General features: G+C 46.2%; 1 protein-coding gene across 1 annotated transcript in view; it reads right to left on the reverse strand.

Moving 5' to 3' along the window:
- The window catches only part of LOC117767978 (zinc finger SWIM domain-containing protein 6-like), a 43,468-nt gene that overhangs the window by 11,731 nt on the left and 9,035 nt on the right, over positions 1–22,702 (reverse strand). Inside the window, exons 2-7 of the mRNA XM_034595965.1 lie at positions 6,749–7,105; positions 5,236–5,384; positions 3,025–3,175; positions 1,211–1,390; positions 546–716; positions 311–457 (exon numbers count right to left, since the gene is read on the reverse strand). Of these exons, the coding sequence (XP_034451856.1) occupies positions 311–457; positions 546–716; positions 1,211–1,390; positions 3,025–3,175; positions 5,236–5,384; positions 6,749–7,105 (1,155 nt within the window). The remainder of the gene's footprint in view (positions 1–310; positions 458–545; positions 717–1,210; positions 1,391–3,024; positions 3,176–5,235; positions 5,385–6,748; positions 7,106–22,702) is intronic.

Genomic DNA, 22,702 nt, shown 5'->3' on the forward strand with positions numbered 1-22,702 from the left:
TAGAAAATTACTCATATTAAAAAAAGGACTGAAAAATATGAAATGAAATTCTTACATGAAAAGAATGATGACAATGAATGACAAATAAAATGAAATTTTTTTTACAGCCACACAACATTTTTTCTCTTTGCTACTGACAACTTCACCTTCTCTTTTTTCTCTCAGCTTTTCCTGATTCTGTGATGATAAAGAGTAATAATATACAAGTTTTGTATTTATAATAAGTGAACTTGTGAGGATGGTGTGCTTATGCTTGTTTTTTATATTCTGAAACCAAAAGTGAACCTATAATAATATTAATGAAATTAACCTTTCTTGTGCCGACGGAAGTGCTCCAGCTGCCTCTGCTGTTGCCGTCGTAACGTGTTCACCACGGCGATGGCCAATCGGAGGGCTTCTCTTGGGTAACCATGTGAACGCAGAGCATCCACTCTGGCACAGGCGGTTGGGACATGTTCTGAGGAAAAACGCAAAAGGTTAACCTGCGACATTCTCTCACTGGGTACGTCTCCATCCACCCGACGCTTCTATACACACAGACTCACCATGCCACAGGGGCCAGCCACGAGAGTCGAAGAGGGAACCCTCCTGGTTGTCATGGTAACAGTAGTTGGCATAGAGGTCACTGGCGATAATGTGCTGAAGGTGTCGGTCCTGCCAGTGCAGGTCGCAGGCCTCGATGGCCCGAGTGAACACCGTCCTGTGGGGCCGCATCTCTGCAGCAGAAGAAGAAGAAGAAGAAGGAAGGAGGAGGATTTAATGCCCGATCATGTGGTGAGAAGAAGGCAGGTAGGACCCTCATACATGGTCAATTAACAGCTTGTTTGTCCTGCTTACTTATATATCAAATTCATTTTGGAGCATTTGCATAATTAATGTAAATAGACAAAACCATCAACCTATAAGATTGGCAGCCTGAACAGGCTGTGACAGAAAATGTGACAGGATGATTAAACTGAACCAAAGCTTTCAGGGTGTAAGTGCTCCATGGAAAAACAAGAAGCAACCTGTTGATGGTCTTGAGTAAATCAGAACAAAACAGATTATTGAGTTGAAGTGTCAGTTTTCTACACACTATAGGTGGAGGCTTCACAGCTGATGCTTTCAGAAGCTACATGTGGAACCTCTCACCTTCACAGTTGCGAAGGAGACACATTATTAGAAAGTAAACACGTTATTGACAGACATACAAAACTTGTCAATCTCTGACCTTGGTTGCCATGGGCACCCTGAGGCAGTGAGTGGGTGAGGTTGGGCAGCTCGTTGCCATGGTTACCATCCTCCCAGGGGCAGACGTCCACACTGTTCCATCTGCGCAGCTGGCGCAGCCACGATGACTTCTGCTCCGGTTTACAGTGGGGGTTCAGTACGATGCACATCCACAGGGCACCTGGACATAAACAACACACACACACACACACACATCAGTTACCTGCCCTACTTTATAATGTGCGATGATGTAAGCAATGAGTGATGCAATGCATGAGGGTGTGTTTTTCAAGGAGATTTAAAACATCCTAAAATACAGTTATCGTGCAAGATTGAAAGCTGGAGGCAGTTTTCAAAGATGTGCAACATCATAACATTGGTTCTTTTTTTCACATTTTATGCTGCCGCCATCTTGCACTGGAAGACAAAACTCTTTGAAAACAGAGAACTTAACTAGTCCCGAGGCAACACTGACTGCACACACATCATTTTGGAGTAAATTGGAACAAACAGAATATGAAAAGTGGCTAGGTCTCCAGGGAGGAGAGCACATTCAGGGATTTTACTCTCAAGACTGCTGGAGATATGTACACTCCACAGCGAGTGTGTGTGTTTGTGTGTGTGTGTGTGTGCCAGAGAGAGATTGTGTTGTTCATCTGCATGTGTGTAAAGGTACCGGGTTTTGGGAGGAAGGACGAAGACAAGGACAGAGACGGTAGATGGAGAGAGAGAAAAGGAACACAAAAGGTGGAGAGAAAAAAGGAGAAGCAGAAAATGAAATGGGAGTGGAGATGATTTGGACAAGGAGACATGGGTGAGGAGAAGTGAATGAGGCATGGCTTTGTGTCTGGAGGAGATGAGTAGAGCTGCGGCTCAAAGAGGAGAAAGACAAAAGAGGGGCAGAGAAAGAGAGCGAGTGAGCGAGCGGCGCCGAGAGGCAGCATTCACCACACATCAGGGGGAGTGATAAGGACTTGGGAAGAAGGGTTTGAAGTGTGGACTTCAAAGAGACCGTGCACACACTTCCAAAAATACGTGGGACTGAAACAGATGAGATCACGGCGCTGTCCTCACAATGTGCAGAACAAGACCAAAGGGAGAAAACGAACATCATCATCAACAACAACAACAGCAACAGCAGCAGCAGCAGCAGCAGCAGCAGCAGCAGCAGTCAGCGGCGGCGGCTACGGCAGCAATATCAACCAGGACATTAGAGAGAAACAACAAAGACAGGAGGCAACACGACTGCTGTCCTGGTGACGGGCTTGTTGGTTTTTGTAAGGAAGTGTTTTGCTGTAGGTACAGTACGTCTGTCAAAAGAACTACACACACACACACACAACATCAAAATCAAACGGCTGCGGTGGCGAGCAGGACTCTGTCACATCAACTAAATATATAATTTTAGGTGTTTGAAAACATTACGGAGGTCATAATATTTGGGGGTTTTGATGAAGCGTGATGTGCGGCGTTAAACGGCTTCTAATTCACAAAGACACTCGGCTGAGCTGCCAAACGTACATTCACAGAGAAGGGAAGAAACTGGGCTGTCAGCGATGAGTGTGTGTGTGTGTGTGTGTGTGTGTGTGTGTGTGTGTGTGTGTGGGCTTTTATGGAAACGAACGACAAAAAAAACAAACAGGAGAGAAAAAATATGTGTGTGTGCCTTTGTGTCAGTGTCTGGGCTTCATCACACACCTTGCTAAATCTATCCGTGCCTGTTCACATTTGTAGGACAATCGGTAGGTGTGTGTGTGTGTGTGTGTGTGTGTGTGTGTGTTTGTGTGTGTGTGTGTGGTGTGTCTCCCCACTCACCCAGCTCATCCCAGAGCTGTCTGTACTTGTCGGTCATGGTGGTGCCCTGCTGTCTCCACAGTGCCAGTCGAGGGTCGGCCATGAACTGTTCTGTGATCAGTGTTAACATCCTCGCTCCGTTGGAGTCACGCATCTTCAACATCTCCCTCACCTACAGGAGGAGACAGACGAGGGGACAGGGAGGATTTCGGTTACGCACAGGTCTGCGTGCACACACATACAGGTGCACACTATAAACACAAACACACACAGGAAAGACAGGACACAACACTGGACTACACACAAAACAAATGACAGATGCACAAGCATGAGAAATAAGGTAATAAAGTGAGAGCCAGTCGAATCTTTTTTTATTCGAATCTTCCAGATTGATCTAGTTATTCATTCATGTGTTTATTACAAATGTTTTAAGATTACTGTATATTGGATCTTTTCCTCTTTGTTGTGTGTGAGCTGTGGCTCTATGAGGGCAGATGCTGTATGCTGTTGAACTTCCGGGTATAAATAAAGTTTTATTTAACTGAACCGAATGGAAAAAATGCCATACAGGCCTCACACAGAGTGCAACATGCTTTATAAAAGGACAGGCTCATATCGTCTTACTAAGGTTTTATCCATCTCGCAGCTTCTGCACGTCACATGCAGGTCAGAGGTCATTTGTTATTTAGGGGTGGTTAACATTTAACTTCTATATTTGAAAGTGTAAGTGATGAAACTGTGCATACTGACAGTGTGAAACTGTGACTGCAAATGTTTGTTCCTCCATCATTGCTTTCCCTCAGATGTTGTTTTGAGTCCTTTCTCCACCCGTCCTTGCTTTTAGTTTTTTCTTTTTACGACCATTCAATCTAGTATTAGGTCGTCTGACAAGTTGTGTGGTTTCACTTAAGAAATATTCTTTGAAAGTCATAAGATCACAAACAAATTTACCTCACTTAGTAAGTAGAGCTGCATTGCAACTGAATGCTAAATATATATTTTTTAATTACCATTTACTAGTTATTTTCTTGATAAAATACAGAATAGGATTTTTTTACAAAAGAGAGAAAATTAACTTACTAATCATGTATAGAAAACCTGTGTGAAAAACAGACCATTTAAAAAAAAAGAAATTGTAATTTCACTACTTCTTTTTTCACGACCACGTTCTCCTTTTCTCTGCCCCTATTGGTGGATTTTCTGTCCTGTGCTTATCGCAAAACATCGGTGGTCAGCATCTCTGCTTGCAGCAGGAAACACAACCACACTTTAGAGTGTGTGTGTGTGTGTACATAAAATCCAGAGCAACACTGGTTTGAACCAATTTGGTAAAATTTTGATATTTTGATATATAAGAGTGATTCCTAAATGTGCTACACACACTTTCAAGCATGTGCACACAAAATGTTGTGTGTTTTCAGTCTCTCTGACAACATGTTTTCACACACACGCAGGACACAGACACAGGAAGACGTACTGTACACTGTGCATGAATGCATATATCACAGCGTTTGTGCATTGTGGGTGTTTGAGTGTGAGAGTGCTTGTGCAAGTGTATATGCGGCTGCCAGTGTGTGTGTGTGTGGTGTGTGTGTGTGTGTGTGTGTGTGTGTGTGTGTGTGTGTGGTGTGTTGTGTGTGTGTGTGTGTGTGTGTGTGTGTGTGTGTTGAAAGGGATATAACAGGCATCAAAGAGCATGGAGCAGAGAGACATTCTAAAAGCCGGGCAGGGTGGATGATAATGGCCTTGGCTCACAGTCTTTACATAGCATACAGTACATTAATGCTGGCCCTACTCTGGCACTGTAATACCAGGTTACAGAGAGCACCACACACCTCCCATGTAATCATTTAATCGTGGGCAGAGATGAGGAATATTGTGCAAGCTTTCCCTTCTTTCTATACCTCTTTGTCTCTAGTTATCTTAGAGCTTAGAGACTGCATTCTTTTAAATCACGTGCCAATATGTGCAAGTTGTTTTGTCTGGGATTGCTTTGAACAGAGTAGGCCTCTCCTCATAAGGGAATAGAATGTGTAGCCTACTACAGGACGTGAGATTTCGTTTTTTTTATAAGCACAGATACTATTATTCGTGTGTTCTTGCAGAGAGGCGAGCAAACCTAAAGGGAGAGAGAGAGGCAGACCTCGCGGCTGTGGCAGTCAGGGCTGGTATGTTTTGTATGCGTGTTGTTATGTTCTGTATGTGCATGAATGAATGTGGCTGGCTCTTGACCTTGCTGAAGAGCAGGTTGAGCTGCTTGCCGGAGCCATGGTATCCTCCCTGGGAAAGGAAAAGCTTGACTTGCTCCTGAACCTGCTCCTCGTCCAGGTGCCAGCAGTTCTCATCGTCCACACTGGCTCCCGCTGTGGGGTCCGGGGCCCCTGCACACAAACAGACACATACAGATGTGTTACAGCAGGCCACTGTGTTCCCTTACTGTCACTGGTATGGAATAATATCTTTTTGTAAGATAATGTTTTTACAGCAACTTATTGATCCTGCAATTGATTTCTATTCCATCTTTGAAAGGGTCACTTTTCGAATACAGAGACTCGCCGAGCTTTTACTCTCTCACTGGTGCTGCTCACTTTATTTTAAGCAACCACAATTTAAACCTTATTCTAACCTGTACAAAAAAGACCAACCACTTCCTCTTAAAAAGCTGCATGTAAAGAAAGAGACTGGTCTTGGACAATTTAACTCCTTTTCTGTATCTCTGAGGACATTCATGCATGTCCTCAGAAGATTATAGATGTAAGAACCGTTTCCTGAGGCGAAGCTGCAGCGTATCATTGCATGGAGTTCAGTCTTGATGAACTTTGACCTGCGATATTTGCATATGCTTGACCGGCCCCTAACACTTACTACAGACACATTCTACCATTTACTTTTACGATTCTAAGAAATAGCTTAAGCCTTTTATTTATAAGCATATAGATATAGAGATTTTAGAAACACGCAGGAAAGCTTCCCACTCATTTGATCATGACGCTGGAACAAATCTCAATTTAAAATTAATATTATTGGACTCATTTGGACAACATACTTAATGTGTGTGTGTGTGTGTGTGAGAGAGTGAGTGAGTGAGTGAGTGAGTGAGTGAGTGAGTGAGTACACCTGAACTGATCAGATGAATAAATCCAGCTGATATATTTTAGTTAGCATTTCTCACGTTATTGATGAAAGGGTGACACATCAATATCATGTTAAAACAACAACAACACGACCTGTCTCTCTTTTTCTCCCTCATGAGGTGCTTATTTATTTCTGTCCTCAGAAGCTTCTATCTCTGTCTTTCTCTTTGATTCCTCATTGTACGACTCCATTTCTCATGAACAAACACACATTGGTGCTTCTTTGCGCCTTTACCCCACCCCACGCAGCCATCGTGGGTTGTTTTACCTTCGGTCCGTAAGAAGGTAGGAAAGTATCGATAACAAGAGATATGCTCCTTTCTTTATCTCCCGGCTCACCTCTTCTTCTCTGTCTCCGTGTCCTTCTCTCTTTCTCAGAGGTAAATAACAGGTCTATAGTGTTGATTACAGGCACACAGTCTCTCCTTTACTGTCTGGATCTCACTAATGAGTAACATTGATCCCGCCACACTTTCCCTCCATCACGCAGTCGATACATGTATGCATGTAGCAGCAGGAAAACACACACAAACCCTGCATGATCTTGTGGGTTTAATCATGCCCGTGATCTTCTTCACACACACCCCTAACACAAACACACATTTCCTCACCATGAACCTGGTTGATCTCCGAGTTCTGTGACAGAATCTCGTCGGCCAGTTTCTGTGCTGTGGGCAGCACCTCCGTGTGGTGGACCGAGATCAGATACTGGACGAACTTCTGCAGCTGGTCTCTGCTCATCTGAAACAACGTCTCTGAGATAGGCAGGTGCAATTTGACCTGCTCGGGCTTCCGTACTCTGTAAAGCGACAGCGCCACTACATGGGCACAGTAGAAGATGTCTTTGTTGCCGCAGGTGCATGTTACAGCTGTGATCTTGCAGCGGTCAAAGCTGACGCTCACGCTGCACACGAGCTCCGGGGTAGAGGGTGTGGCGGGGTCCGTCACTGTGCCGCTCAGATGAAAACCTGAAAAAGATCGAGAAATAAAATAAGGGTTCATTTTCTTAAAGGAGGTGGGTACAATTTCATCTCGATTATCAATAAGTTGATCAACAGAGACAAACACTTAAAAAAATCCCTGACTGCAGGTTTAAATAACTGCTAGTTGATGGGATAAATATCATGCCATATTCCGCAACTGAAAAAAAGGCTTTAAGGTGGAAACTCAGTGTTTGAGAGCTTTAAATTTATTAAACATTGTGTGGTATCTTCAAATCTGCAGCACACTTTTTACAGTGATTCTCCAACAGGAGTCCCAAATTTGTCAGTTTCCCAGTGTATCACTGGTGGTCTGAACACTAGTGCACATACTTAGTTTTACTCATTTAGACGTAAATTAATAAAATTTTTGTTATTAAGTTCCAACCTGAAAAACTGAGTTAAGACAAGATAGTTAAGATAAGATCATAGGTTTAACCAATCATTATTATTAAGCCCAGCGATAAGACCAGGCATCTCTCGTCTCCAGACATAGCCAACAACAACCTCGAGGTTTGCCTAAACATTTATCAAATGAAAATCGGATGACTCATTGAATGTGCCCTTTAGTAAATGACATTATTGGGTAAATCTGTACAAATGAACGCACGCAGGACAGTCTAACAATTATATGAAACAGACTCAGTGGGCAGCAGTCACCTGCCAAAGGCCCCATGCTCTCTTATCATGAGAGCATGATCAGGCCCAGCTGCAGGCCGCTGCTATGACTCAGAGACTGCTTTCAGACATGCACTGAAGTGCGGACATGCTCCTGAAACTTTCCAGAGGGGCTGTATGTGAGAACGCAAATGCCAAAGTCAGTGGCTCCCGACATTTTTAAGGAGATTCTTCTTGCTAGCCCCCTTTAAATGCCCCAAAATGTTCAGAGTGAGCCCAATGCGAAAACACAGCAGGAATTCACAGCAAAAGAGTGGCAGAGTTGATAAAGTTTTTACCATGCGACAGACGCAAAAGTGAAAAAGAATACAAATATCTCAGGATGAAAGAGAGGTGCCATACACATGAAAGACGCCAATGAAGATGTCAACTAGGAAAGAGAAATAATGGCCAACACCAGTGTCGGTGTGCTGAAAACAAAAACCCTGTGCTTTCTGCAGCGGAACTTTTACGTCATGTCAACACGTCTAACCAGTCGCTACTCATCGCGTGAATGTTCTTGACATTTTTCTGTGGTTGTGAACATGTCTGGATTGGATAATCTCCTGCTGCGTCCTTCTTATGTGAAAGGCAAACTCCAGGAAAAGGCCGTACCCAAGTTCGTGTCTGAAAATGGCTTGAGAGGGCGTAAAGGAGCCTGACAGAAATCCAGATGCAGGAACTCAGTTTGGCAACTTACTGCAAGAGGAACTGGGACAGAGATGAGGAAGCGTACAGTGAGTGTGGCTGTTGCAGTGCGAACAACACGGCCCCTTGTTGGAATATAATGTTTGATCTCATCCTGACTGCTATCCGGAGGCGCGGCTGGTCATTATGCACAGATGAATATGAATGAGTGGGGCGGGGTCCCCAGCAGTGGCCTAAAACACACGGTGATGAGCATATGAAAGAGACAAACGTGTAGGCACACACTAAGCCGCAGCGTGAGATCATGCATTTATTAATCATGGGAGTGGTTAGGAGAGAAGGAGAGTAGCTTATGAATGCATTTATGTGCTCAGAAGAGAGCTCTGAAAATGCATGTGGACCAGCCAAAGACATACATCTCTTAAATACGTTTATCAAAGGGCTGAGCGCACGCATCGCTGTGATATCAAGCATGTATTAACGCAGATATCAAAGCTTGGGCCTCTAGGTAAGACGGGAGGGGCCAGAGTTGAATATTTCATGGGATATAGATGGAAATGGGTTGAGGGGTGCACAAGCAAGTGGAACAAAGTTTGAGTCCAAGAAGCTCTTCTCCCTCCTTGATGGTTACGGGGTGCATTGAGAAGGCAGGTGAAGTGGAGTAAAAATAGAGGTAAACCGGGTCACAACCATTGTCTATAGTGTTGGATGTGCCCCAGGATAAATATTTAAAAATACAACAAGCTGGTTGTAGAGGCCGTATATTCCTCCTCCACAGTCCCTCCACAGGCAGGTTGTTTTAAATACCACAAATTCAAAACGGATGTTGGAAACCAGCGCAGAAATAGCTATATTTTTGTTATTCATGCTCTTATGCTCAACATTATCTTGCAGAACCAAGTGCTGGCAGCAAATATCTAACAATGCAGAGCTGCAGAACATCGCCATGGAGATATGCCTTTCCGTGAAAACCAGCTGGCAGAGGAAGTACAAGTTCGTTAACAATATCCACAAAAGAGGGGTATGGATCAAATATGGAAACCACTCGCATCAGCAGCGATGAAAGCTTATAAGTCTACAGCTGTGGGTGTGTGAGAGAGAGAGAGAGAGAGAGAGAGAGAGAGAGACAGAGAGAGAGAGACAGAGAGAGAGAGACAGAGATACTGAGTCACTCTCAAACGAGACAAAAAGGTTTACATGGTGCAGCTGGTTGTAGAATGGCGAGCTAACATATTTAGCAGTGTAAAAGAACACAAATGAGTAATGGCTTTTAATACTTGCTGATACATTTAGTGTGCATGAGTGTTTGCACGTGTGTGTGTGTGTGTGTGTGTGTGTGTGTGTGTGTGTGTGTGTGTGTGTGTGTGTGTGTGTGTGTGTGTGTGTGTGTGTGTGTGTGTGTGACATGAGCTTGTGTTTCAAGAGTGGCCCCTGGTCCAGAGAGCGCAGAGAGAAAAAGAGAACATCAAAAACATGTGGGTCCGAGGGAGCTCAAAGACAAATCAACCTCTGATTCTCACACACATACACATACACCCACACACACAACCCCCCCCCCACACACACACACACACACTTATCAGGCTGTTGCAAAATCAGCTGCATTTTCTTTTGCAAATGTTTGTCTTTTTTCACCCCATCGGGAAAAATTTGTATGGGATACTTTCATTCCTTAATTCAAACCACATGGAGTATGGGAAAGTAAATAGAGATAAAAGCCTTATCCTGGTTTTAAGAGCTAAAGTCTGTTGTGATTCTGTCCCTTTTCTTCATAGGACACTCTCACTCTATTGCCTTCCAAGCCCTTTTCATCCATCCCTCCCACCATCCACATTCCCACAGCTCTTTCTGTCTCACTCTCTGACAGATGGGTAGGTAATGAGTTTCGCCTTACCCCGTCCAATCGTCTGGGCACCAAAAACTGCCCCCCACGCCAAAAATGCCCTTTTAATTTTGCCAAGCGCTGAGTACAGGGATATTACTGTTTAGGTACACACACACACACACACACTCACGCACACACACGCACCTCCCATGACTCCTGGTTGGGTGGGTATGAAACCTTCAATGTCTCATGTGCTAGCTATTAAAGATCCTGGTCTCCCCCTCACCCAGTCCACCCAGCTCCCCTCCCTGAATGGTGCTCAGGGCTCTTTTCTTTGCATGTTCAAGAGGCCAGGGTTGGCTTTCAAAGTAACCATGGCGGCCATTTTTAGAACAAGGCCTCTGTGAGGTTGCCCTAGAAACCCCTTCTGACCGCCCTAGTGAAGTCACACTTGGCCCAAAGTGCTGTTTAAAGGCAGCGAGAACAGTGTGTGAAAGAGTGAGCAAGAATGAGCATATGTATATATATGTTCAAATCCCACAAAAGGCCTGCAGACCACCCACACTCTTTGGGGGGGACCCACATCAAAGCATTCCCCCAAAAAGCCCTTCGCTCTATCTTTCCCTCTCGTTTTTGAAATTGTATGAGTGCCGATAAGCCAGCTAGGGCCACTTCTGTCTATTCACCAACAAGGGGCCCCAGAAATACTGGACTCCTGCTCTTATTTCAGAGGAGGAAAGTCCCCAACTAAGACCTGCAGCTCCTTCAACATACATCTGCTGCCATAGCAAGAACGCCGCCTTTATATGCGCCCCACACAACACGATTTAGCTTACCACATGAAAGCAATCTGCGGTGATCAGGGCCGGGCCTGAAAGGATTGCTTGTCGAAGCACAAAATCACTGGAGTAAATTAGATTGAGCAACATACATACATTTCCACAATCAAATTAAGATTCCAAGTCAATGTAGAAAATTCGGACCGAGCAGTGGGAAGGTCATTAAGATTATTGGCTGAATTGGTTCATGAGTGACTGTCACCTAAATCTAATACGGCACCGTGCGGTCCGAGCTGCACTCATCCGTCGCATCTGTGTGTGAATTTGTGGTTGTGTGCGAGGATGATTCTGAATACATGATTGATTTTAGTGCAGAAAGAAATTTGATGAACCAAATGGGCTGGTGTGAAAATGAATAAACAAAAGCAAAGAGGGACAAACAGCGAGAGCAAGATATTTAAGGCCTGTTCACTTGTGCCAGTTCACTTTAGCCTTGCACATTAATCAAATTACTTCATTAGCTGCAGACAGACAGAGAGCAGCACCTAAATCCAACTCTGCCCTGCTTGAGCCTCTCTGATCCAGAGAGGACCACCTGCAGTAGTTGGCGCTTTAACGCAGGGATTCTACTCTGTGTTGACCAAAGATAGCCTGCTAAAACTGGATTGGAATTCAATCCGTTTGGTTGTATTGAACTGAGAGGCCCTGCTGAAAGAGGATCTGAAGGAAAAGCTGGGCTCTACAGCAGCTCCAGGTAGGGTCAAGAATTACTGGGCAACATCCACCTCTAACACAACCTTCGTCCCACCCACAGCTATATGGAGCCGTTTCCTCATTGCGGCTTCGCGAACTGGCCCAATTAATACAACTACAAAGACAAATAGAAGGCCTTTCAGCGTCTTACAGGGCAGGACCGCGCGAGTAACAATGAGTGCATGCGTGTGTGGTCCTATAAGGAAGCACTCATACAGAGACTATAAACAGAGATCAATGCCATTCTGCGGGAGACCTTGCTCTAGGCATGTGTGTGCATGTGTGTGTGTCCTAGGTGTGGGTCGGGCTGGAATAACACAGCTGAGCTCCGGGGGCGGCCATATTTATGCCTTAACCCCTCTGTTGGACCAAAAAGCCCTTCTCTCACCAGTTGTGTTTTCATCACGTGCACACCAACGCACACTCTCACAGTCTGAATGCTTATCCCAACAGACACAAACGTGCACGAATTACTTTTTTGAGATATTCTATGAATTTCAATGCTTTTACGTCCGCTTGAAATTCTGACAGCAAAATCTGCACGCTAATCATAAAGACGGGGAGGAGACGTACATGTGGGTACGTGTTGAAATGCATGTGTGCGTATGTGACGGTTGTGCGGGTGATTGGAGTTGTCATCAGCTGGCGGTTGAAATGACAGTCGACTACTGGGCCGCTGCCACTTAGTTGCCATGCGGTACATGAGGAATGACTTGCAATTTTCTAACTATCACTTTCAAAATGGATTCAAATTTTGCTGGATCGGGCCTGTCAGGCAGAGCTGGTGTTACTGCAGCGCTGACTGATCCCAGAGGTTGGCTTTCAGAGCGCTGACCAGTGCAGGCAGACAGTGAAGCCTCTGTTCGGGGACGCGATCCAGACAAGACAAAAAAAAGTGTGATGAGAAAAATGAGTTCTGTTGGTAACAGATGGAACAGAGCCGCTTACAAGAAACGTGAAATCTCACCAATGCTATATAACACAGACTCATGATCCTGGCCATTTTTTTTTATAGGACATTATAGTCATGTTTTAACAGAATTTATGAATCTGCAGCTAGCTACCAGGTTAGCTTAGCTTAGCACGAGGGGACATCAGCACCAATAGCACCTCCAATACATCATATATTTTTTGTTTAATCTTTGAAAAACCAAATTGTAGAATCAACAAGTTGCGGTTTTACGAGGGTTTATGTGCCAGACTCGTTTTTCCTTCAGGAGAACTTCCTGATCTCCTCGCTAGTAGTTTAGCTAGCTAGCTAGTTTTATAAACATTAAACAGAGCCCGGCTAGCCACTTCCTATTTTTCAGTTAGATAACAAGCTAAGCCAACTAGCTTTATTTACCTTATGAATACTGTAAAAGTGATATCAATCTTTTCAGCCAACAAATCAGTCATCTTTTCCAAAAATTAAATGTATAATTTTTAATGTAGATAACATTGTTTGCATAATAGCTACAAATCTTAATCTCACAACTATTGATAACATTAAAAAACTAAAAGCTTTGTCCAACACAGCAAGGCTAAAAATGAAAAAGCATTTCTTACAACGCAGAGTATCTTCGTGGTGCTTAACTATTAAACACCTTGGTGTAAAATTACAATTTAGTGTAATTTCAGAATGGCACCTGTGTGAACGGTGGCTTTAGCGGCTATTCAGGAAATGTCACTGGAGAAGCCGCTAGCCTGCTAATACCATCTCCCGGCTGTACATTAACTATACATTATCCCAATCCATGTGCAAGGTTCATTAGTGTGAATGAAATTACAGCTGGCTGTAAATGAATGTGTGTAATTAGCAGGGGTCTGTCCCAGTAGAGCCACGCAAGCTATAGACGAAGGTAATGGGATCCATCGAAAACCCATTGTCTGCTAGTTCAGGGCTTGAGTATCTTTCTAATGACAAACCTATACAGTCGGGACATTATAGCACCAGCGTCCTTCTTCCTAAGGAGTCTAAGAGTCTAGGTATAGGTCAGCCGCTCTGCGTCGGTCGGTCAAATAGACAACACAGAGGACGTCGTAAAATGGATAAACAAAGAATATGGCGATGCATGGTGGTTTTGGAACAGGAAGTGTTTGTGAGGCGAAATCTGTGTTTGTTAGCCCGCACGTATAATCTGCACACAGAAAGTGTGCCAAATGACACTTGCAGTTCCTGTCAGCATCAATTATAGATGTGTTTCTCTTGCTTAATTTGAACTTCGGCCTAAAATCCCTTTTGTGATTAATCTTTTTGATAAAACAATTTTGAAAATGTGTCTTGACATCAAAGCTCAGAAACAATAAAAAGGTTAAAAAAAGAACAAAATGCTGCATAAAGATTCTGTAAAGATAGTACACCACACTGAACAAAAACTGTGGAAGCTAACGTGGCAGAAAGTGCCCAGAATTAATTTGCATATGAAAATAGTAGGACACTAATGGCAGTGGACTGAAAACTACATCATGACTGTGCGTGCACATGTGCAGCTTGTATGTGTTTTTGGTTTCACTAATCCGTGCCAGGAAATAACCATACACTCTTTACTCTTCCTGTTTCATTTGGAAAGTCACACATGCACACATGCACACGCACACACACAAACACACCTCCCCCAGCCTTCAACATACACCCATGGTGCCTTCATGCATGCACGCATACTGGCTTCAGTGACTCTCTGCAGTCAACCTCCTTCTGCTCACAAACAGCCCCTCCTCCTTCCTCCTACTCCGTCCAATAACCGACTCCTCCCCTGTTCCCCCCTCCCATGACACACACATGCACGCACACACACGCACGCACACACATACACACACACGGAATGCTGCCTAGCCCTAAGCTGACCCGTTGTGTGTACTGACGTCACACACTAGACAAGGGGAGGCATCATTCCAGACAGACACACATACACACACGTGTACACCCACACACAAACACACACACACACACACAGGCCCCAGCCGAGGGGGAAGCTGCATTCCAGCACAGGCACACAGACACACAAACACACATCACCACGCCTGGCGGTGGGAAGCATGGGGAGCGCTCAGCTGTAGCGGGGAGGCGGGGATGAGGGGAGGAGGGCCGGGGAGGCAAAGGGGGGAGTTTCAGGGGAGGGAGGAGGGAGTGATGGCTCTGAGCCAGTGTTCCTCTGAGCTCAGCACTTCCCCTTTCAGCTCCAGCCAGCCGCCAGTTTGCGTAACGCAGCCCATGCAAGCCCTGCCGGCTCGTGCTTAACCCCTTCCTTCCTGGAGTCACTGAGGTCACACTCACTGCTCTACGTTCAGCAGCGCATGCCACATCCTGGTGTAAACCCACCCCCTGCCCAACATCCCCTGGCTCGCACTGTCCCATTATAGCACTGAGCACACTGGCCCACAACTCATACTTCCACATTATTACCTGACACAGATGGGAGCAGATACACACACGTGTACATCCACACAAAAACACCACAGAGAAATGAAACATTCACCGAGAAATAGGTTAACCTTTTAAATGGCGCTTTCCAGGAGTGGCATCGCAAATAGTGATGTCTACGTCTCTATTCTACGGTACAATGAACACAAGCATGCATACAAATCATAAAAGGTATGGAGCCTGTCTGAGAGGGACCTGGATTTACGATGGCATCTCCCTTTGAAGACAAATACAACACAAAAGCACTGCAACCACATGTAAATACACACCAGTTAATTAGCAATTACCAAGCAATTATGATTGCCATGGGCAAATATGCATTTCGCACACTAACCACATTAAGACGGACTCGTTTGAAAGATGACATTTCAAAGAGCAAAGCACACGTCACGTGAAACAGGTATGGGACGTGTTCTGTAGCTGCGTAGCTCTGGTGACCTTCCGAGAGCTTTTGTAGGCCAAAGTGTCCACTCTACCCAGAGAGATGTGAGGCCTCGTACATCAGACGTGGCACCTCCACCCCCTAAAACCCCAATGAAAAGTGTCATAGCTCACACTAACCACAGCAGACACGGTCCGTGGCAGAGGTCTGGGCAGAGCAGAGGGAGGAGTGAATGAGGGAAGAGGGGGTGGCTCTCTCACATTTAATATCACTTGACACGCGTCATCCAGCATCTCTCAAACAGCCGCTGAGCCTGTGTCAAAGCCGCAGCTCTGCCAGAGACGTCGTGCACGCGTATACACCTTGTATACACACGCAGACGCACACACAAAACAAAGGTAACCCAATGAGAAATATCTCAGCCACCTGGCACTGTGATGGACGGGCCGCTGCTGAGAGCAGGAATAACCGGGATGAAGACAAGTGAGGGAAAGAGGAGAGGGGTGGAGGGGAGGGAGGTAGGTAGGGGGAAGGCAAGAGAAAGGTTGAATACGTCTCTGCTGAATCGTGGTGGTCGATTCTCTTGCCTGCGGGCTATTCCTGTAAATATTGACGTTGATGTTAGGACCACTCTCTTAAGGATAAGCTATAAAGCAAAGGGGGTTAGATTTACTCTGTGCAAACTGTAAGCATCTGAAATCACATGCTACGTTTGGCCTTCCGCGAGTGTGTGGAAACAGTAAGAGATGGAGTGAGGAGCTGCGAACCGCACAAGGGAACTGAGCCCTCTCAGTAGGTTTACAGCTCGTTCCTCGTCCTCTCTAGATGGTTTAGGTTTCCACTCTCAAGCTAAAAGCAGACAGCTGACATCAAAACCTTCAGAGAGACCCCTATTTCCCAGAAACAGCTTGTTTCATGTAAATAGCTGCCTTTCATGGCTCTATTGAGATAAATTGCACCCTGCTGGACAAGTGGGAGACAATGTTCACCCTGTAGCCTCTTTTGTTGACATCTGTATGTGTTGCCATGACAACACGTCTGTCCGGCGTGAGCGCATAAGTATGTTGCGTGTTTGCAAATCGGGGGGAATTGAGTTTGCAGGGGCACGTATGAGGGAGAACGCAGATGAGACACATGGCGAGGCGGGCAGGTCCACACACATACAAAACAAAAAATGCAAATACCTTTCTCATTCTTACACACACACACACACACACACACACACACACACACACACACACACACACACACACACACACACACACACACACACACACACACACACACACACACACACACACACACACACACACACACACAAAAGACTAATACGCGAGCGTGACAATAACACTGAATCAGGTTAGACTTGCTTCCAACTACCATGTCCTCGTGGGAGGCTGCAGGCAGAGAAGTCTATTACTAATCATCGTCACGTTAAAAGGAGCAAAACTAATCAAACTATGACAGCACCTTTTCCTACAACCTCCAGAGGATCCTGTGTGTCCAGTCAGCTGGGAGTTAATCGGCTGCAGGAAGGCAATGATGCTTGAATTCATTTTTAATACAAGGGAGTTAAAAGATGCAAATCCTCCTATGGGATCGAGTCTCTGTCCAACTAACATTGCAAAAGAATTACTGTGATTGCACTCGAAAAGCATCTCCACACGGTTTGATCAAACTTGCTCAAATTAGCATTTTCACAGATGACAGAAGAATAATCATATCTGTATGCAATTACGCTGATTATGTCTCTTCGGAGACTAGTGAAGTGAAGGATTATGTCACCTCTGAGACCACATGAAACAAAGGCCAACTGCTTTGTTTATATTTTACCACGTGTCCGCACTTTGAGATCCTCATTATGTTCATTTGGGATGTCATAGTGCAGAGGGAGGCACGGACAGGGGGTGCGATGGCAGAGATCAAGGCGGGGTTGGAGGGCACAACTGAGGGGGTACATGCCCAGCGCCATAGCAACTGTACAATATGCTGCATATTAATAACATGGATGGAAAAGAATGCGTGTGCATGTGTGTGTGAGAGAATCCCCTCCCGTGGGCAAAGTCAGCATTCACCCATGAAGTAGGTCAGTGAAATTTGCCCAAATTAGGTCAGTGGCAGTCAATGGGTGCCATCCTGGACAAGAGGAAGAATAAAGGGGAAAGAGTGAAGGAGGGAGGGAGTCTGCAAGGTTAGGGGAGCAGAACCAAGCGGCTTACTTCATCTTAGCTTTTACACTTAGTTAATTACTAATGCGCTGGTCCATGCAAAACACTCCAAACACTCCTCTGAGTGAGGAACCAAAGCAGAGAGATGTCTTTACAACTTTACAACCGTCACATTTTCTGCTCTCAAACATCCCGGGTATCAGAACCAGTGCACATCAAATGCCCGTTTTGATTGAAAATGCTTTTGAAAAGCAGTCCGAGTCGGTTACAGTGCTTTGGTCTGATTATTTAGCACCCTTCCTCCTCCCTCTATACCCCTACAGCTGTTTGGATGGTACCGTCTTTGTCATCTGCCTCTGTTTCTTCCAGCTTATTCCCCTCCCTGTTTTGAAGAAATCCACACAGGGAGGGAGGTTGTTGTGCATTGTTGCCAATAAATGGCGGAACACAGGGACCTTTGAAGTCGGTGGCACGTTGTGATTTGCTTTCATCGTCCCGCATCTGTCAGTCAACAAGAGAAAGCGTGACTCCAAAGGAAACTTATGCTGCTTCTTTCCCCACCCCCAATTTCCTCTCCACACACACACACACACACACACACACACACACACGCACACACACAAAAACAAAACAACAAAAAATGACAACAAAGACATGAAGCAGGAATGACAAAGGCTGTACTGGGCATTAGACAGACAGGGAGTGGGCTGAATAATAATCTGTGCAGAGCTGTGAGGTTCTGATGTTGCTTCAACTGGAGCAGACTGACTCTGCTTCTTCCTGCCCGCGCTTCTTTGGCACACTTCTGCACAAAGGGAATGAGTGTGTGAGTGTGTAGATGTGTGTCTGTGTGTATTCCGCCGTAGCTGGGAGTTGCTCTGAACTATTCCGTCAGACCCTCTGTCGCTTATCTCAGCATAGCTGGGCGTCAGAGAGGAGGAAGAGTATTGACAGGTGTCTTCTGTGGGCACCGTCTGTTCAGAGAAGCGCAGCTAGAACCTCGGCCTGCACCTGATCACACCAGCCCGCAGCCTTCCTGTGACATCCACCGAGGTAGGAGAAGGGAGGGGGCAGGGAGAGAATGGCTCTCCTCCCTGGGCAGCGATCAAACCCGAGCCCCCGGCTAGCCTGGAGATGTGACAAGGCCCACTTCCCCTTTCGCTACTGTTCCCCACCATCCTCCCCCTGCTGCCAATCATGTGTCATGTGCTTCACAATCTCACGCGCGCCCGTGCACTTATAGCGTATGTGTTTGCGCTGGTGCGGAGCCTGTCTACACAAGTTAAAGAGATGTACAGAGGCAAGAGACGAGGAGACAAAGACACACATGAGGAGTCGAGGAGCTTTTACGGGAAGCGGAGAGCCAGAAACAACCAAATGTACAAGCTGAACGTGGCTCGGAGTAAAGCAAGCCACAATGAGTTACAGTGTCTAACGCTCGTAGCCAGAGAGAGAAAGATGCCTGGCTAGAGAGGCTGGGTATAGGAGCCAGGGAACTGAACTGCAGCCAACCTGGATGAGGCCTCCGTCCAGATATGTTGGGACAGTACCAGGGGCCCCGCTACAGCCCGTCAGAGCGGGGCGGAGGGATGGGGGGGCAGAAAGTGAATTAGCAAGAAAGACAAAGTGAAAAAACAGTAAAAGAGAAAGGGGCAGGCTTATAGGCAAAACAGAGAGAGAGAGAAAGAGAGGGGTTTTAAGGCTTTTCAGCTCTGAAGTGGGATGGAGGGGGATGGTTGAAGGGAACCGCTGAGAGTCAGGCAGTATAGAGCCGAGGCTCAGAGCGGGGCCAGGGCTGAACTGAGGCTGCTGAGAGAGGAGCCAGGGCTAGAGGCCAGAGGAGAGAGGGAGGGAGGGAGGGGAGCTGAGAATAGGAGGAGGCTGTGGCAGAGCTGGGGCCGGGGCCAGAGCCAGGGGCCCCAGCTTTAGATTTAGTCAGCTGTTCCCCTGGCCAGCAGCTGGAAGGGCGCAGGGAGAGAAAGGGGGGGGGCAGCAGGGGAGGACAGGGAGCAGACTTCGGGGAAGAGTTTTAACAGGGAAACGGAAAGTGAGAGGAGATGGAGGGGAGCAGGAGAGGAAAAAAATAGCATGGCAATAGAGAGAGGGAGAGAGGAGGAAGAGAAGAGAAGGGGAGATGGTGGTGGTGAAGGCTTGGAAAGAGGACAGTGGAAAAGCCATTAGATTCCTATGAGAGAGAAAACAGCGCTGAGAGCAGACAGACTGACAGAAGGTGGTTAAGGCTCACTGGCTCTGCAACCACTATTCCTTCCCTCCCTTGCTGGTTCTCCTGCTCCCTCATTCCTCTCCTCCCTCCCTCCGCCCAGCCATCTCTCCATCCTCCTCCTCTCCTTCCGTCAGTGCTGCGCTATTCTCTGGCTAGCTCCCTCTCCGCCAGTTGTGCTTCGGAAACAGCCCTGCTATTCATTACGCACGACCTGCCGGCATGACCCTAAACACACACCAAGATCCCAAACAGGTGCCCACACACACACACACACACACACACACACACACACACACACACACACACACACACACACACACACACACACACACACACACACACACACACACACACACACACACACACACACACACACACACACACACACACACACACACACACACACACACTAGCATCATAGGGAGTGTAGAGAGAAGGACCGAAGTGAAAAGAGTTAGCTCTCTCCTTCGCTTCATGACAAGCACTGCAGTACGGACAACAAGGAAAGAGGGATGGGGAAGAAGAGAAAACACTGAAAGGAGGCGGACAAAAAATGGATGTAATTAAAGTAGAGCGTACGCACACTTTGTTTCTATAAAAGTGGTGAAATGAGATTTGGAGTAGGGGAGCAAGGGACAAGGGTTTGCCACGGGGCAAGCAGCCACTGCTTGCAAAGCACTTTATGGCCTATTATATTCCATTCAAATGGACCAGGCGTCTGGGATAAAAGCATTTAGTCTGTGCGTTAGTGAGTGACTCAGCACTTGGAGCCTTCGCAGGTGGACCCCATCATAACTACACAATGCATATCAATGAAGTAGCCCACTCACTGCATATGGATCACTCACTCCCACACTTCTGCCACTTTTCCCCCCGTCCATCCTCCTCCCCCTCCACCTACGCCACCTTTTCTTCCTCTGCCTTTCACACCTCCTTCCACTTTACCTCTCTGTTGTTTTATCCTCTTTTCTTTTTTCAGGTAATTCCACCTGCTCTCCTCAAACAAAAGGCTTGATAGGGGCAGCATTCGAATGAAGCAGGGAATAAGAAGAGGAAGGAGAGAATGAATGGTGGCGGGCACGGTCTGAAAATAAACAAAGGAGCCTAACAAATGCATCCCATGCTCATTTCTCATTGCATTTTTCTTTTATGTGACTTCTCAAAATTAGGGGGAGAAATTTCTGTGCATGGCTGGAATGTCTGACCCTCCCTCTCTCCTCCCTTTCCCCCTCATTTAGTGTCGAGGCGGCAGACAGCCCCCTCTCGCAGCTTCCTCTCCATCACTCTCTTGTCTCTCTACGGCTCTCCCTCCACCCATCTGCCCTTTCTTCCTCGTTCTACCTCTGTGCCTCTCCATCCCCTTTTCTCCTCCCCCCGGTGGTGGTTAATGGCACAGGGATCCAGCGTGGAATATAGATCAGTGCGAGATGGATGGGGCACCAGGAGCTCCGGCCAGTCCCGTAGGTCCCAGACCAAAGATTAACTAAATATTAGCTGACAGGAAGAGAGAGAGGCAGGGACACAGCTGCAGCTGCTAGTGCCACTGCTGGCAGAACAAATGACAGAGACTGTTTTTAACCCCCTTTGCTCCTGGGAGGGAGAGAGAGACACATATGCGATAAACACACACGAGATGCAAAAATACACACAACACATCGGGGTATACATACTGCTGTGCACGCGTACGCACACGATATCAGCGGCACCCTGGGAGAAGAAGTACACTAATCACATTCTCTCCTCCCCCTCTCTGCCCTGCCAAGGCGGATGGCGAGGGGGAAAAAAAGGAATAAATCTTTATTAGGCAATGTGTCCCTGCTTTATCGATCGCTTCGCTCCTTCGCTCCCCTCCTCCCTCTCCACCCCCTCTTTTTCTCTCCCCTCCTTTTGTTATTTTAGGCATGTGTCTGCCATCCAGTCCAATTGAGTCAGGCTGTACATCAGAGATGACCATTACCCATGTCTCCCTGGGCTGGGCTGTCACTGGCTGTGAGGGAGGGGTGGGTGTGGGAGGTGAGGTGATGTAGCCACCCAAGAGGGACAGCTAGCCAGGGAACAGCTAGCGACACAGACGGGCAGACAGACAGGCAGCCAGATAGTCGTTTTTTTTTTTTTACAAGAATGCAGACAGACAGGGTGGCAATAACAGAGTCCTCAACAATGCCAAGTAACAACAATGGTGGATCTGTACTTCATGCGAGTCATATGGTTCTATGAGCGGAACGTGGCATGGCCTGATTTATGGTACTAATTTCCCAATAGCCACTAATGGTCAACTAGGGTCATAGCTTTTTAGCTAGGTCATAGCTTAAGGCAGTGGATGGACCACAGAAAAGTCGAGTTAACCTAGCAACTATAAGGCTCTGTAGAAAAAATGGACAGTATCTAAGGATGGACGACACAATGGTTTCACAAACGTTTGCCACATGGTGGCTGGCTGCAGTATAGGTCATAAATCCTGCCTCCTCCATGTTGGGTGTATATCGGGTATATATTGGGAGGAGCTGGAGACGCGTTGTTCAAAACATGCAGCTGGGTATGATATTAAATGATCTGTTAACAATGCTGATACCCTGAGATATGAAAGCAATTTTTGATGTCTGCTCTTGATAAATAAAAGGCAGGATGCTCAACAGATCGCCTTTTTTTAAACAAAGATGTTAGATACTGTCTATAACCAAGCAGCCATACAAGGACTTTGTCTATAATTGGCAAGCATTTGATTTAAATCAGGAGCTATCTGATC

Source organism: Hippoglossus hippoglossus, chromosome 9 (assembly GCF_009819705.1).
Source record: "Hippoglossus hippoglossus isolate fHipHip1 chromosome 9, fHipHip1.pri, whole genome shotgun sequence".
Taxonomy (NCBI): Eukaryota; Metazoa; Chordata; class Actinopteri; order Pleuronectiformes; family Pleuronectidae; genus Hippoglossus; species Hippoglossus hippoglossus.